Below are 18,177 nucleotides of genomic sequence, written 5' to 3' on the forward strand. Positions count from 1 at the left end.
CAAATTTGAAAAATTTCAAATTCTTTCTACATTATTTTTTTTTTAATCCGACCAGAATAAAAGAACCAAAATATGGCAATTCTGTAAGAAAATATTTAGTTGTGCTAAACTGCCAAATATTGGCATATTTTTTACCTAAAATTTAAAAAAAAAGTAAAACTTTGTTTAAAATTATTTTGAGGGAGTGGGAGGGAGGGGGAGAGAGAGGGAACAGTGAGAAGAGTAGGGGAAGTAGGGAAAAGTAAACATTGAAATTCGATTTTTCAAAAGAAGCTCATTGAAGGCGTTCAAAATTGATGAGATTGAACATTTTCACCAAGTACAAAATTAAAGAAAAAGGAACTATTAGTCCTCCTCACTCTCCCCTTTATTTCATCACTCAAAATTTTGAGATAGAAGATCGAAATTTGGACAACAATTTTAAAAAATCGTAGAATGAAGGATGGAATTTGAAGGGAGTACGATTTTTGTTGAATAATCCCAAAACGATGAGAAAAAAATTTGAAAATTTATCCTTTTTATTTTCCACAAAAGTTCCAAGATTCCAAATTCGTGGAAAAAATTTAAAAATTTATACACTTCATATTTTTCACATTTTTATTTTCAAGCTGTTCATAAAAAATTTTAAAATGTTTTCTGATGAACTAAAATGAATTCATTCTTTACTTTAGTAATCTTAAAAATCAGCACTAAACAGTTACATTTTTAAAGACCCTGTCCCCCCCTCCCCTCCAAAAATTGAATAAATAGAAAATTATCGAAATTTGAAAAACATTTGAGTCTTTCAAAATCAAGCAGTCCGGTCGGACTGCCCCGCCAAGCAAGAAAAAAAAACGAACACAAAAAAAAAACCAAAAACGATAATACCAAACGCGATGACAGTCCGGCCACTTACTGCTTACATTCCCTGAACAACTAAGCGTATTTTCGATGATGAATTTCTCGCGAATAAAAAAACGCACGAATCTGATTTTTTGATATGTTGTTGACATCAACGAGAGCTTTAATTTGGTATACTTACAAACTTTCTACGGTAAAAAATGATGTAGATTGAAATACCCAAAGTTAGCATTTTGGGGTAATTTTTGAAATCACTAATCTTCGTGTCAAGAGAAAACTACTGAACCAATTCAAGTCAAATTTCGTACACTGGTGTAAATTAATGAGTTATTTCTAGATACAACGTCAGTTTTGAAAAAAAATTATTTTTGACCCCCTTTTTCTTAATTTTAGAATTTCTTTCCCCCCTAAAACACCCCCAAAATGAAAATTTTTCGCGGTACCGTAGAAAAGGGTCATCTACATTATATTCGCCATCACTGTGCAAAATTTCAAGCAAATCGGTTCATTTGGAAAGGCTGTAGCCTTGTCAACGGAAATTTAAGCATGAAATTTCGTGATGACTATTTCCATTTTTCATTCTAAACCACGCAAAAAATAAAAATTGTTTGCTGTACCATAAAAAAGGGTCATCTACATCATATTCACTATCAATGTGCAAAATCTCAAGCAAATCGGTTCATTAAGAGAGGCTGTAGCCTTGTCAACGGAAATTTCAGCATGAAAATTCATGAAAATTTCTGTTGACAAGGCTACAGCTCCTCCAATTGAACCGATTTGCTTGAAATTTTGCACAGTAGTATTAAATATGATGCAGATGACCCTTTTTTATGGTACAGCAAACAATTTTTATTTTTAGGGTGATTGAGAGTGAAAAATGAAAATATTCATGAAATTTGATGCTTAAATTTCCGTTGACAAGGCTACAGCTTCTCCAAATGAACCGATTTGCTGGAAATTTTGCAAAATGATACCGAATATAATGTAGATGACCCTTTTCTACGGTAAAACGAGAAATTTTCAATTTTGGGGGGTTTTATGGGGGAAAGCAATTTTAAAATTGTGAAAAAGGGAGTCAAAAATGATTTTTTTAAATAACCAACGTTATATTTTGAAATAATACCCTAATTTAAATCAATGTACGAAATTTGACTCATATCGGTTCGGTAGTGTTCTTCTAGTGAGAAACTTTGTGATTTAATTAACAAAATATTCTAAAATTCTTGGAGTGTACCCGAATTCCCATTAATAATTTATGATAATGTACATTATTTAAAAAAAATAATTTATGATAATGTACATTATTAAAAAAAAAAAAAAGTCGTGATATCAATCGAAAATACTTTTAAAAAGCAAAAATTCCGCCAACCAAAAAAAAAAACTTACAAAAAAACAAAAAGAATTGTCAACAAAAATCTGATATTCTAAACTTCTTGGAGTACAATTTACAATATATACACATTAAAAAAAAAAAAAAAAAACTTGCAAAAGGAATTGTCAACAAAAATTTGTTCATTAAGTAACTTTAATGAAAAAATTCATGATATCAAAACATCGCCAAGCAATTTTCATTCAGCAGTTGTGATCAGGAATTGATATGGAATTTCAAATTAATTTGGTACTTACTGAAATAAAATATCCATAAGTTTGAGAACTGAATTGAAAAACCGGGCCAAGCGCCGGCGGAATTTATCGGTCCGGTTTTTCAATTCAGTTCTCAAACTTATGGATATTTTATTTCAGTAAGTACCAAATTAATTTGAAATTCCATATCAATTCCTGATCACAACTGCTGAATGAAAATTGCTTGGCGATGTTTTGATATCATGAATTTTTTCATTAAAGTTACTTAATGAACAAATTTTTGTTGACAATTCCTTTTGCAAGTTTTTTTTTTTTTTTTTTTTTTTTGGTTGGCGGTAATTTTGCTTTTTAATATAACATTTTTTAAAATTGAAAAAATAACTGATAATTTTGAGACGTTGTGTTTTTTTTCACCAGAAGAGGGGGAGGGTGAGGGAGGAATGGAGGTTTAAATATTGACTTCAAAAACGCAACCTTATTTTCTTGAATAAAATTTTTTTTGTGCTCGATCTCCAAAATTTTTTCACAAAAAATTGGCAAAAAGATGTTTCAAGTGATGGGGGGGGGGGGTAAAAACTATTTTTTAGTAATCATTATTTTTTAAATGAATTTATAGCCTATAATTTTAGCAATGATTTTCATCACTTCCATATTTAACGACACCCTGTTCAGAAATTTAAACACTTTGAAAAATCTGCACCCTCATCAAATCAAAATCCAAGCAATTCGCGTTAAATTTTCGAACAACAATTTACCTAATTCCTAATCCAACACACTCGTCTCAGTCTACTACATATAATTTTCAAAACCACAATACCAAAAATAACCTCCGCGTTCTAATTCGAGCAAAAAATTCCATTAAGAAAAAAAAATATACAACACTTTGCAAAATAATCGATCGAGAAAACGAAATCATTCAAAAACCCACGTTTATTTGGCAATATCGCGCGAGTAAATCATTAATAAAATACGAATTAGTCTACGAGGCAGCCACAGCCTAAAATGAAATCCCCGCATCAATTCCGATACTATACAAATCGAATAGGAGAAAAAAAAACTAATTACACGAATAATCTTAAAATGGTAATTCAAAAAAATAGGGCTGCGAATCTAAAGTGTATCGGTTCAAGGTTTCGAGTTCTCGCCTTCGCAGATTGTATAAGTTTAATACAAATACATACTATAATCTGGTAATGAAGTAATTGGATCCGTATAATATTAACGTTGAAAATGAGCGACTTGGTGTACCTATTATGTATATAGGTAAGGTACTTAGTCCTATGTAAACTGTCACCGTGAAGGACGCAGCCACTCAGCTAGTGACTTCTGATCTGGTAGGTAATTTTTCACTCGTCTAATTACCTTGGTATAACGGGTAAGTATTAATCGCGAGAATAGCCACACGAAGAAGAAGAGGAGGAAGAATTAGTCAAAACATAATGTAATCGTATTTGCGAACCGATCTAGACGTTTGTGGCCATATATACTTAGCCCAAGCCCACCGTATCTATGACGAATTACTCAAGACAGGGGTTAGAGCGAACGTGTCATATCTACGGCTACCATCACCCCTTTTTAGTAAACCATGTATTAGACGCGAGTTAGCTGGGTAAGAGTAAGGGGTACTAAGAGAACATGCCGACTCGTCATATCGATAACAAGTCGAAAGTTTATAGCCTGAGATGTTTGAGAGAAATTTTTTTTTGTTTCTCTCAAATTGGGAGAGATTGGAAATTAGGTACACCACGTTAAATACAAAGCGAAGTAGGATGTGAGGGTAATGTGTGGGGAGTGTGAGCAATATACTTACGTCCTGTGAGAGGGTGCATTAAAGTTGGGTGAGTGTTGTTCAAGTTTGTTGTAGGTTTAGGCTTGCTAACCTTGGTGTTGCTTTTGGCAAATTCCAGTCTAATTGTCTGCGGCATATCTGGATCAAATCGCACTCCCTGCTGTCAACAAAACACCACAGATCAACAATAGAACAAACATTATTTTCGCGTTAACACCTCAGTTCGGCTTTATAGGTTGGTTAGGAAGACAATATTTACAATTTTTTTTTACCGCCAAGGTTATGGCTATAACGAAATACTATTGTGAGATAAGTACGTAAGGTGATTTGACCTTTGACTGGAATTTTCAATTTAACGGTGGTCCTCGATCTAGGCAGTTATAGTGGATAGAGTGGGTTTTAAGATTCTTTATCAGCGTTTGATTGATTTACGTGGAATCGTGGGAAGGATATTTGAAAAAAAATTTCTAAACGTGATTTGAAATTTTTTTCCTGCTAGTTTCTGACCAAGTAAGTATCTACTCTCTTGAATGATCGAAGCAATCATTAAGGAAAAGAGACGTCAGTCATTGAAAATTAATGTGGATTCTTCAAAAAAGTTCAAAAATCTTAAACTTTGATTACTCGTATGATTTAATATTTTCTGCAATTGAAATTTTTTTCACGAAATTCACAATTTTTTTAGTAAGCAGGTGTGTATTAATCTCAATTCGTGCATTCAAATAAAATTAATTTTTCATTCAATTGACTAAAATTTGAAAATTTCAACCTACAATAATGAATTTTGAAAAAAATTAGAAATAAACAGATAATCAGATTTCAGAAGAGGAGGATTTCAAAAAACTTCAAAAATTTGACTGATACAATCACTCTCAGTCTCTTGGAGCATGAGAAAATTGACTATTAACACCTTCCAGAACAAAATTGCCGCACTCCTGTCCCAATGAAACTAATCTGAATTAAAGGCATGCTCGAATTCCCCATAACCAAAAGTGTAGGTGCTTCGAAGTATTTGAAGGGAGGGGGGGGGGGGTGGATGAGAATTTGATAATTTTTTCGATATCCTTGTGTTGATGGCAAAACGGTCAACTTTTCATGGATTTTTTTTTTCCTAAAGTAACGAACCAGGAGACCAAAGTTTATTTTGAAACTCTCTGGGGTTCTGAAATGGTTCAAAACTGATTTGTTTTTGAGATGGTAAGTTTGAAATTGAATAATTATTCCTATTGGTTCGTTTCATAAAAATAAAATAAGTTATTCATCAATGAAAATTTCCAAAATTCACCTTAAATAAATTTCAGCAATTTTTTTTTGTATTTTCACCCAAAATCCAAAGATGAACTTCAGCACCCAAAAATTTTTATCTACCTACGGAGGCTTTAATTTCCTTCAATCGTTTGATCGAACTTGATTTCTGTCAAATTAGAGCCTGCCAAATAAAATATGTACCTAGTTCATTTTCATGGAGGAAAAAGATTGAATTTGATTACGTCTGAAGAGATAGGTATTTAATTCTATACTAATCTGAATATCTGATCAGATCTGATCTGTCCTGGTCAATCAAATCAGATCAAAAGTCTATTAAGATCTGGTCAAATTCAATCAGATCTGTCCAGGAGAAAATTGTTGGACCTGATCACGTCTGATCAGATCAAAACATTCCATGGATCCAGTTTGACTAGATCAGATCTAGTAAGATCAAATGTTTTGAGATCTGTTCAGAAATGATCAGATCCCATAGGGAAAATTTTATTGGATCTGACCAGACCGGAATGTATCTGACCAGGTAAGTACATTTCACTGATCCAATTTAAGTAGATCTGGTCTGACCTGATCAGACACCTTGAGTGAACATATCTAAATTCTGATTCTATCTAACCAATAAAGTTTCATCCGGTTTGTTTCGATCTGATCACATCCAATGAGGACTCATCCGTTGGATTTCATCAGATCAGTACAAAGTCGGATCCTATCAAAATTTTGATCAGATCTCATTGGATTGTGGGAATAATGTTCAGATCTGATCTGATCAGATCTCATCAAATGTGGTTAATTATCCAATCAGATCACCTCATATTGGATCTCATGAGGTCAATATCAAAACGTCGATCTAATTAGATAGGGTCAGATCTAAGATTGCATCAGGAGAATCTCCAGATCTAATCAGATCTTATTAGACCACATTACACTTGATTAATCAGACCAAATCAGACCACATTAAACTTAATTAATCATACCATTAAGGTCAGATCAGATTAGACTGAAGAATGTTTGAACGCAATCATATCCGATCTGGTCTGATTAGATCTCATCAAATGTGGTTAACTATCCAATTGATCCACCTCTATTGGATCTCAGGAGGTCAGTACAGATCTAATCTTATCAAAACGTCGATCTAATTATATAGGGCCAGATCTGAGATTGCATCAGGAGAATCTTCAGATCTGATCAGATCTAATCAGACCACATTACACTTGATTAATCAGACCACATTAGACTTAATTAATCAGACCATTAATTAGTCAGATCAGATTAGACTGAAGAATGTTTGAACATAATCAGATCCGATCGGGTCTGATCAGGTCTCATCAAATGTGGTTAATTATCCAATCAGATCACCTCTATTGAATCTCATAAGGTCAGTACAGATCTAATCTTATCAAAACGTCGATCTAATTAGATAGGGTCAGATCTAAGATTGCATCAGGAGAATCTCTAGTTCTGATCAGATCTGATCAGATCTTATCAGACAACATTACACTTGATTTATCAGACCAAATCAGACCACATTAGACTTAATTAATCAGACCATTAAGGTCAGATCAGATCAGATTAGATTGAAAAATATTTGAACACAATCAGATCCGATCTGGTCTGATCAGATCTCATCAAATGTGGTTAATTATCCAATCAGATCACCTCTATTGGATCTCATGAGGTCAGTACAGATCTAATCTTATCAAAACGTCGATCTAAATAGATAGGGTCAGATCTAAAATTGCATCAGGAGAATCTTCAGATCTGATCAGATCATATTACACTTGATTAATCAGACCATTAATTAGTCAGATCAGATTAGACTGAAGAATGTTTGAACACAATCAGATCCGATCGGGTCTGATCAGATCTCATCAAATGTGGTTAATTATCCAATCAGATCACCTCTATAGGATCTCATGAGTCATGAGGTCAGTACAGATCTAATCTTATCAAAACGTTGATCTAATTAGATAGGGTCAAATCTAAGATTGCATCAGGAGAATCTTCAGATCTGATCAGATCATATTACACTTGATTAATCAGACCAAATCAGACCAAATTAGACTTAATTAATCAGACCATTAACTAGTCAGATCAGATTAGACTGAAGAATGTTTGAACACAATCAGGTGTGATCGGGTCTGATCAGATCTCATCAGATTTGGTTGAATCAAATCTGGTCTCCTTCATTGGAGTGCATCAGGTCAACACAGATCCAATTCAACCAAAACGTGGTTCCTATCAGATGTGGTCAGATCTAAAATTAAATCTGGAAAATTTTTCGTTCTGATCAGATCTGATCAGGAATTATCAATCAGGTTCCATCAGATCGGGTCAAATCCAATCAGACCTCCCCTATTAGGGAGCCCCTATAGGATCTGATCAGATCTAATTGGACGCATGGAATATCCGGATCTGACCAAATCCAGACATTCAAGTGAAAAATGATTGAATCTGATCGAATTTGATCAGATCTAGACATTTCATGGATTCATTATGACCTGACCTGAATTAGAACGGATCATATCAACATTTTGATCAGATTAAATCTGTTCAGACTTGATAACATCCGATGAAAGAGGACCTGCTAGGATCAGACCAGACATAATCAGATCAGCATTTTGATCGGATTAGATCTGTTCAGACCTAATAGGGAGACCTGATTGAATCTGACTAGATTTAAATACATCTGACCACACATTTAATCAGCAGAGTTTTGATCGGATCAAAACTGTTGAACTTGAACCTGATCACGTGATCAGATCCTATTGATTTCTTCTGAGCTATGAATTCTTCAACTTGAAAAAAACTTCAAGTTCAAAGATGAACTCTTTTAAGGCACCCTTTTGAATATTGATGAATTTTGAAAAAAAAATTAATAGCGTTCAAAAGCGAACATCTCAAAATCCCCTTCAAGTTGTACTCTAATAATTGACAATCATCAACTAATGTCACCCAGTACTTAATCTTCCCGCCCGCAAGGTCGAGATGAAAAATCGGTCCTATAATTTCAGCATCCTCAATCAGCACCAAACTCATCTATACTGACCGAGGATCACCAGTTGAAAATTCTACTCAGTCGAAGAGTCAGTAAATCACCATTATACTAAAGCTACCGCGGCCTTTCAAAGCTAAATTTTCCCCTTGACCCTGAAGACGCACGTTGGGTTAGTCATTCTTCGCAATACATAGTACTTTTCTCGTCAACTACGATTACTTTAGGCGATCACCAGTTACCAGTACAGTACATGGAAATACAATACTAGGTCATATAGGTGAGCCACGATTAAGTAATGCATTTTGTACCTCGACCGCGAGTGTATTTCCGCGTAACTGCCAATCATGCGAGTGGCTACTCCATGTTTTTAATACGCCGCGACGTTCGCCGGATGGCATATGAACATTGCTTAGTACTTGATTTTGGTAGCACTCGTGCTCGCCATCGCCATCGTTCTACGTAAACCCACCTTATCTATATTTAATTTCAATTTATCATACACTACACGCGAACTCGCAGCGTATATTTGTATGTATACCTCGATTATATGAAAACGAATCGAATGAGGGGAGAACGGACGAACGACGACGTTACTGGAGTGGCGACCTTCAAATATTACCAAATGTAGAAAAGTACTACGTAACCTTAAAATATTAAAAATTCGCTGTGGGAGTAATCGCCACAGCGCCGCGCGTACATTTCTGTACACGCCGCGCTATATTCACTTGACAGCGTGTAACAATAACGATAACACACCTGTAAATCTTGTTTAGCTGCTTCAGCTCCTGCCCTTGTTTGGAACGTCACAAATCCGACCGGCTAAATGGAAAAAAAAAAGAAAAACGTAATTACGTAATTATTTCCTCGATCGTGATACTCCATCTATTAGAGTAAAACTATATCAATGGCCAGCGTCGTACAATTGTGATTTTTTTTTTACTTCCAAGAGTACCTATTCGCCGCTGCCATTTCAATACTAATTTGTAAAAGTATTCTTATTTTTCGATGCAATAATTGCATTGTTGTTGCGAGTCACGAAACGACTCGGAAGACCACCTTAGTATGTAAATGAATGAGAAAAAATACGCGAAGAACGGTTCGTTTGAATAAATTACATACTCACCGAAGCTGTTTTTCCATTTTTACTCGTAACTTTTAATAAGGAACCTTCATAACCCTGTCAAAAAAATAAACAAATTCGAATTATTATACATCCTTTGGTATGCGTTCTCTTATATACTCTATACGACCATATTTTTCTATACAGATAGGTAGAGAGTGAGGGTGGTAGGCATTATTCTACATTCGACATATTTTACACGCTATTATGATTGTTAATTAGGTTCGGCACGTTACAGCAGCATATTTTTTCCTAATGTCAATACTAGGGTTGTCCACATTTACACAGCAAAACTTTTTTTGTTAGATATTCACTGTCTCACCCACTCATTTTTTTCCTTTAGGTGTAGGTAGTTCACAAAAAAAATTTCAGCCAAATCCGTGAAGATTAACCCGTGCCCCGGGGCCACTCAATGTCCTTATGGGAATTAACATAGGATTGTACCTGTAAAAAACACAAAACTTCAGTTTTGACCGATTTTCTTTGAAATTGATGGTTTGGACCTTAAAAAGCAATAGTGTAAACAACTTTAAAGTGTTTTGACGAATTTTCATTTCCGAGGGGTCCATTATTGAGGAGCCACAAACCCCCAAATATTGTGAAAATTGCGGTTTTTGGCGTTTTTTGGGGGTTTGTGGCTCCTCAATAATGGACCCCTCGGAAATGAAAATTCGTCAAAACACTTTAAAGTTGTTTACACTATTGCTTTTTAAGGTCCAAACCATCAATTTCAAAGAAAATCGGTCAAAACTGAAGTTTTGTGTTTTTTACAGGTACAATCCTATGTTAATTCCCATAAGGACATTGAGTGGCCCCGGGGCACGGGTTAATCTTCACGGATTTGGCTGAAATTTTTTTTGTGAACTACCTACACCTAAAGGAAAAAAATGAGTGGGTGAGACAGTGAATATCTAACAAAAAAAGTTTTGCTGTGTAAATGTGGACAACCCTAGTCAATACGCATAATGCTGCGTGTAATACAAAGGAATTACTCAATTAATGCGACGCAAAGTTTTCTTTTTTCGCCTTTTTATACGTATTTTTTTTTATTGGGCTTTAATGAACGCGCCTTGTTACCATGGTCTTCTGCTCGCGGTGTAGCACACAGTCGTGACAAAAAGGGCTTGTTGGGGTTCCTATTATTTTACCACCTAACCACGTGCTTCCTCATCAGCAGCACCAAGCATAAGTAAGCATAGAGCGAAAAAAAAAAGAAAAAGGGTTAAAAGATGCGAAAAAAAGCAGGATTAAGTACGACGCTCTTTAGTTAGCGAAAGAATTATTTTCAATGAAAGAAAATATCGTTTTAGAGTAAAGCCAAACGGATAATGAAGATATGCGGGTGAGTCGGCTACGTGATACCACTTAGGAGCCGGTCTGGTAAGCAATATCTGTTATGTAGATGAATTGGAAAATATTTCACCTTTTTTTTTGCACTGTTTTGTTTTAGGGTTTTGTTATCTTGGAAACATTTTTACAGCATTTTTCCGCCTTTTGGGATTAAATTTGCTTTTGTGTAAAATGACACGATGGATGTACAATAGATAAGAAATTGAATTCGTTTCTTTTGCGGTTACGACTTGCGAGAGGAAAATTTTTAATTCAAATTACCAGCTTATCGTAACTGTTGTATTTGTTTGTGAATTTTTAATATACCTATATATTTTTTTTCATTTACATATGTGGTGCGTTTTGGATGGGTTGAATATAGAAGCAAGCCGCCAATAAATACTTGATAGTTGATTTTTAAAATATTAGTTTGGCATTAGGGAAGTGAAGTCATGAAAATAAATTTCTAAGAAATATTTTTAAAGCCACGACAATAGGAGTTTTCATGCATTTTATGAAAATTTTAGTTTAAATTTTTCGATAATTTGGATCCTTCATGAGAGTAAATTCAGGGTGTCCAACATTATTTCAAAATGAAAAAAAGGACTTTTAGTGGGTCATTTTTCGAGCACATATGGAATTTTTTGAGGTGTAGGGGGGGGGGGGGGGGTTGTCGAACATTTTTTTTCAAGGTAGGAGGTTCAAAATTTTCATTCAAGTTTTTAGCCAAAGGAATTTTAACAGGACAGTTTTTGAACACTTGGGATTTTTTATGAGGGGGTGGGAGTGGGCGAGATTTCTCCGTCAAGTTCAGATTTATTAATTAAGGAAAAGAGAAACAAACTGGCCCTGGCGAAGCGAGGGCAAAAGCTCTCAAAAATTAGAAGGTATTTTGGGAGATATAAAAAATTATGCTATCTTGTGTAATGAGTTACTAAGTAGGTATATTATTTTGCTTCAAAATTTTGAAATTCGAATAATTATTTTTTTTGAAAATTTAAAATCCGAAAAATAAAATCTAACGGACCCAAGCAAAGCGAGGGCAAAAGCCTTCTAAAATCATCATTTCGAGTTCAAGAGATACAAAAACGATCTTTGTATGTGTGACGAATTATTCGTGTTTTGCATCAAAATTTTAAAATTTGAATTATGATTTTTTTTTGAAAATTTAAAACTGGAAAAATGTTTTGCTGAGAAGTACAAATAAAAAAAATCTGTAAGGAAGGAGAAAATTATTTTTGAACATTTCTTTAATTTGAACAATAAGTCACTGAATCGGAAAAAGAAGAGCAAACAGCCCGAGCGAAGCGAGGGCAGAAGCTCACAAAAATGTGTGTCTTCAAGTTCTAAAAAAGGTCAACGAATGAGCCCATTTCTACAAGTTCAAAATTCCGGAAAAAAAGGGAAAAAATTGAAAATGTGAAAAAGTCATTTAGGAAAAAAAAGGACTTGTGGATAAAATTGTTGAAAAAAAGGACACTAAAAGGACAAAAAGGTCTCATAGACAAAAAAAAGGACTTCTGTAGGATAAATAGGAGTGTTAGACACCCTGAAATTGATTAAAAATAATATGGCTACGTCGTAAGTTTTTTCTCGATTAAAAATTAAAAAATAATAATTTCTCAGTGGGAAGTCAGAAAATTTTATACATTGCTTCATGTTCAATTAAAAAAATATTGAAATCATAAAAAATGATCAGCAACTTGAATTTTTGTTTTTGTTGATTTCAAAATAGAAAAATATGTATAAAATTTTCAATACCTACCAACCACATTTTTGATAGTAAGTAACTTAATCAGATTGTTTTTTTTTTAAATTTGGTAATTTTTATCAATTTTTACTAGGTTTTATTGAACTGATTTTGCAGAAATTAAAAAAAAAATGATGTTCAATTTCATTATAAAACTGTTTAGTGCAGTAAGCAAAGTTTAACTGCTGTATTACATGTGCATAATACAGCTTTAAAATAGCCACACTTTCTCAGAGAGTGAATATGTTCAATTTGAACTACAAAAGATTTGGCAAAATTTGTCAAAATTCAATGAAAATTGCATCAAACATTAAAGCATGTTGAAAACGACATAAAAAAAAAAACACTTTCAGAGAAGCACTGCAATCATTCAAATCACCAAAATCTGATGATATTTCAGTAAATTTTGGAAAAACTTCACAGAATTGTATAAAAAATGGTTAAAATCCAATGAAAGTGATAATTGAACACGAAAATATTAGATATTAAAAGCATTGAAAATTGCGAAAAAACAAATGGAAATTTTATCAAAAGTTGCATAAAATTTCCTAAAACGTGATCAAAACATGCAAAAATAACATTAAAACATTTTTATGCAAAAAAATCAAAATCATTCAAAATCACCAAAAATTTTATACTCGGCGAAATTTAGAAAAAAAGTACAAAACATTGCTGAAATTTGTTAAAAATGAAAAAATTGTAAAATTATTTTAAAAATTGAAAATACACCCAAAAATATATTTAAAATGTAGGTATTAAAATCAATAAAAATGATCAATAACTGATGAATTTGCCAAATTTAGTAAAAATTGTGTTTAAATGACAAAAAAATAGATCGTTATAAAATTGTATGCAATTTTTGCTGATTTTGGCCAAATTTCGTCAATTTTTTATACTTAATTTCTGATTATTTTAAAGAATTTTAAAATGTTTTTAAGCAATTTTAAACATTAAAAAGAATGTTTCAAGCATAATTTTCTCAATTTTGACAACTTTTGATGAAATTTTATCAATTTTTGGTAATTTTCAAGGGTCTTATAATTTTTTTAAAGACATTTTTCATTAACGAATTTAATGCATTTTTAAAAACTACATACTTAAATTTTACCCAATTGGACTAAAATTTCATCAGTTTTGTAAAATTTTCAAGGATTTCAATTTTTCTGAGTGTTTTTAATTTTGATGTCATTTTGAGCATGTTTTCATGATTTTTTTTTTTTTTGGGGGGGGGGGGGTGTTTATTACATGTACAAACATTTTGATAATGTTGACAAATTTTGATAAACTTTTATCAATTTTTGGTAATTTTTAATTATTCAAATGCTTTTTGAGTGTTCTAATGTCTTTTTACAAATTTTTAATGTTTTGTTCCTTATTTCATTAGATTTTTACCAAATTTTACTAAAATTTTATCTTTTTTTGTAATTTTCAATAATTTTAATGATTTTAAAGTATTTTTGTGCCTAATTTTTTAGTTAATGATTTTAATGTCATTTCAGTACTTTTAAGCCACTTCAAACATGTTTTCTCATTCAAATTTGTTGCTCATCTTTGACGAATTCTTTCAATTCCGTAGGATTTTTTTAAAAAACAAACCAATGGGAAAAAGAAAAGCTAAAATTTTTAAATGGAGGTATATTTCTCCAAAATTTATAAAAAGTAACAATGAAAAAAATATCTAAAATTTTCAAAAAAATAAAATATGTGCCTCAACAAGCTGGTGTAAAGTTTTTTGCATTTAAGATTTTCAAAAGGCAAATCCTTCTCCTATCCTCCTCTCACCCCTACCTTTCCATATAGATCAACAGACAGATCTACAGAGATTATTAGTATTTAACACATAAATTCTATATTCTATCAAAAGATTCGATTGCTGGAAAAATAAACAACAGTGATTTCAATTCAGTCAACATAAAAATATGCACGATTCCAGCCACGTAAAAAAATCAGTAAAACAACCAAAACACAAGCCTATTTTTCCAGCACAAAACCCCACATTTAAAAAAAAATAAAAGGCGATCGAATACTCACTTCGTATGCTCGAAATAACAAATATAATTCACGTGGTTTTGCATCCATTGGGAGTCCGCTAACGAATAACGTTCTAACCTGCAAAGGAAAAAAAACCACATTAAGCATTTCAATCACAATTAAAATCCAGTACAGCGTTATCTTATTCGTCATTGGGTAGTCGTAATTTCTCGCAACACCGTTGCTTTATTTTAGTCGTACTCGTAGGTACGAACGGCGAATCTACCAAAATATTCAACATATAGAGGAAAAGCTAACTGCATTATGTCTCCTCTGAGTATACATATTACCCAAGTTTTTTCCCTTTTTTTTTCTCTCTCTCGTCCACATCACACGGTGCTAGTTCGTAGATAGAAAAAAAAAGAGGAAAAAAGTCAAATACACGTTTGCTTGTATAGAGAACCATACACATATAGATAGTAGTACCTATATAAGATGCGAAGAAAAATGTTTAACGTTAGTCTGCCGTGCTAAGTGTTTGATCCAATTTTACCTTAGAAAATGTTTTTTCCATTTTTATAAATCGATTTATACACGAATTCGGTTTTACTCGATGTGGTAAACGTAACCAAAGTACTTTGGGACGTTGGTTTAAAAATGGATTCATGATTTATGGTACCAATTCGTGTAATATATAGAGCACTTTTCTCTTATATAGATTCACTACTATAACTATACGAACTAGGAGCTAGGAGCTACCTAAGTTGCCATTTCGTAAAGAGTAAAAATTTTAAATGCCACTTTTCAAATCGATTTTAGAAATTAACTTTTAGTTTTATACTCGCGAGTAATTCATATTGCGTGGTTTTTGTAATGTTTTTTCCCTACTTTTTTTTATCTATTTTTTTTTTAAAAGAAAAAAAAAGAAAAAGTTGCTTGGTTGTTTGTTTTATTACGTATATCCAGGCAAGAACTTTTGCATGTTACCTACATGCATTAAAGAGCAAGCGAGACTAGCTAAATACCAGCAGGGTGTCCTTATTTTAGAATAGATGACAAACTGGCAACTGTTAGAAAACCCTTTGTAAACTTTAGACCAGACTAATTTGGAAAAAAATTCGTTGAAAAAAATGCCCTCAAAGTTCAACATACGAGTATATTGAGCATGATGAATTATGATTTCCGAATTCTCGCATTTTCTCAAGAAAGTTCATCGAATTACAAATAGATGAAAATTTTATAGGATTTACTTCCTCTCCCCCCCCCCCACTTCTGTGATAATAAGATGGGAAAAAATCATTCATGGATAAATTGTGGTCTCGTTGATTTTTGTAACTCCACACTTGAGAATTTCTTCGAGGTGAACATCAGGAAATATTTGACTTCATTCAAGAGACAATTTACAAAGAGGGGGGAGAGGGGTTCACGAACTCCAAAATTTTCTTGAAGAATGTTGATTAAACTATGAAATTAATTTCTTAATTTCTCAATTACTTGTACATTGAAGCATGAGAGTCTTGGGACCATCAAAGGGGAAGGGGGAAGGGTTAAAAATCCCCAAAATTTGAAGAGTTAGTATTTCAACCATTTTTCGCACATTTTATGTTTCTTTGATATTTTTTGAACCTAAAATCATAAAATACATGAAAAGCAAACCTTTGAGCATAATTTAAACCTCATTGAGCCTGATTTAGGAGGCATTAGGTGTCCTAAAATTTATAAAAATAGTGTATTGTGAAATATGTATGAGATTTTTTTACCTTAAAAATTAAACTCAAAAGGTACTTTAGAAACAGAATTAGAGCATGAAAAACCCGAGGTGACTCGAAGAGGAAAGCACACGTAAACGTGGAAAAATTGTTTGAAAATAAAATATGAATTCTTCAAATGGCCAAGTTTACCTTCAATCTGTGGTTGATGTAACCAATTTATCCAAAAAAATCGTCTCAGTGGTTCCTGAGATTCCAGGCACCTATCGATAATTACTTGATATGCTCCTGGCGCAGAAACCCCCCTCCCTTTTAAACTTTTTTGGAGAATATCTCATTGCATAAAAAGCTCCAATGAAGCCAAGATTATTGTCCAAGGTTTCTTTAAATGTGTTTTAAGACAATAAAATTGATCTTCAACACATGAAGCCTCTCAGAAAGGGAAATTCGGTCCAATTCGTACAGTTCTGAAAACGAGGAAAGCGCAAAAAAAACTTTCAATAGTTTCTGAGATTCCTGCCACCTGTCGATGATCACATAATATGCTCCTGGCGCAGAACCCCCACTTAAAAAAATGTTTGAGGCATATAACTTCTCGCCTAAAAAATCTCCAACCGAAGTGAAGATTATTGTCTGAGGTTCGCTTAATGCATCTGATACCTAATGAAATACAAATTATGTTCAACATGGGGCTCCTTAGAAATTTCACTGCGGGAAATTCAGTCCAACTCGTACTGTTCTGAAAACAGGAAGGGCGTAAAAATCCTTTCAATTCAATAGTTTCTGAGATTCCAGGAGTCTTATGCTCCTGGCGCAGAACCCCCTAACATTTTTGGGGCACGTAACTCCTCACCTGAGAAGTTTTTTTTTGTGATGTCGATAATGCATATCTAATACCAAAAATTAAAAGTTAATTTTTTTTCAATTAAAAATCGTTTAGAATTATAGTCAAATTCCCTCAGTAAAATGTGGAAAAAAAATTAAATTTCTGAGTTAATGTTCGGCTCTCCTAAAATTGCGTTTTCTCTTCATGAAAGCTCAAAATTTTCAAGAATTTGAATATTTTTTACATGTTTTGAATTTGTTTCTTATTTTTTTGTTATTTGGAATGATATTTTATTGTCCATCTGTAGGCTAGGTGTAGGTATAATGAAAGTAAATTGGATATTCAATTTTAACTTTACCATAATTTGAGAAAATAATCACAAAATTATCTTGTCATTTAAGAAAAAATTTAGAATCATTTTGAGAACTCCTGAACTGACAAAAATGAGCTTTGAGCTTAGAGCTTTGAGCTTTTCTAATTGGCCTACATGTGGTGATAATATGCAAGTACCTATCTACATACTAAAGACATTAAAGGATCATAAATTCATAATCATCTGAATTAAAAAAAAAAAAAAAAAAAAAATGTCGAATAAATTTGAAAATTTAAAAACCAACTGTCGAAAAATTGAGATTTTTCCTATTTACCTATTATGCATTTAACTAGCCATCATTTTTTGAAAAGAAAAATGAATAAAAAAAATAGCATTAAAAGTACCTAATAAAAAATTAGGAAAGTCAAAAAAATATTTCTTTTCAATTTTTTTAAATTAAAATTTTATTTAGTGGGTAGGTAAGTAATTCTTAATTCAATTTCAATAATTTTTTTTTGTTGCAGTCAATCAAATTTTATGTAAAAGAAAAAACAATGAATATACATTGATACATTCTGATGTTAATCTCCAATAATTTCTCAAGTTTTAGGATCCTCAAACAGTCAACGAGACAAGATTTCATGAATACATGAATTTTTCAAAATTTTAGTTTCGATATTGTGAGAGA

The 18,177-nt window shown here is 32.7% G+C and overlaps 1 protein-coding gene across 4 annotated transcripts in view; it reads right to left on the bottom strand.

Moving 5' to 3' along the window:
• The window catches only part of LOC135845572 (protein couch potato-like), a 160,483-nt gene that overhangs the window by 17,499 nt on the left and 124,807 nt on the right, over positions 1 to 18,177 (bottom strand). For 3 of the 4 annotated variants that reach the window (XM_065364207.1, XM_065364209.1, XM_065364210.1), the window contains exons 2-5: positions 14,702 to 14,779; positions 9,595 to 9,648; positions 9,228 to 9,290; positions 4,235 to 4,373 (exon numbers count right to left, since the gene is read on the bottom strand). In XM_065364207.1, coding sequence (XP_065220279.1) covers positions 4,235 to 4,373; positions 9,228 to 9,290; positions 9,595 to 9,648; positions 14,702 to 14,779 — 334 coding nt within the window. The remainder of the gene's footprint in view (positions 1 to 4,234; positions 4,374 to 9,227; positions 9,291 to 9,594; positions 9,649 to 14,701; positions 14,780 to 18,177) is intronic. The other variant, XM_065364208.1, reaches the window with a different exon arrangement.

This window comes from Planococcus citri, chromosome 4, assembly GCF_950023065.1.
Source record: "Planococcus citri chromosome 4, ihPlaCitr1.1, whole genome shotgun sequence".
NCBI classification, from domain to species: Eukaryota; Metazoa; Arthropoda; class Insecta; order Hemiptera; family Pseudococcidae; genus Planococcus; species Planococcus citri.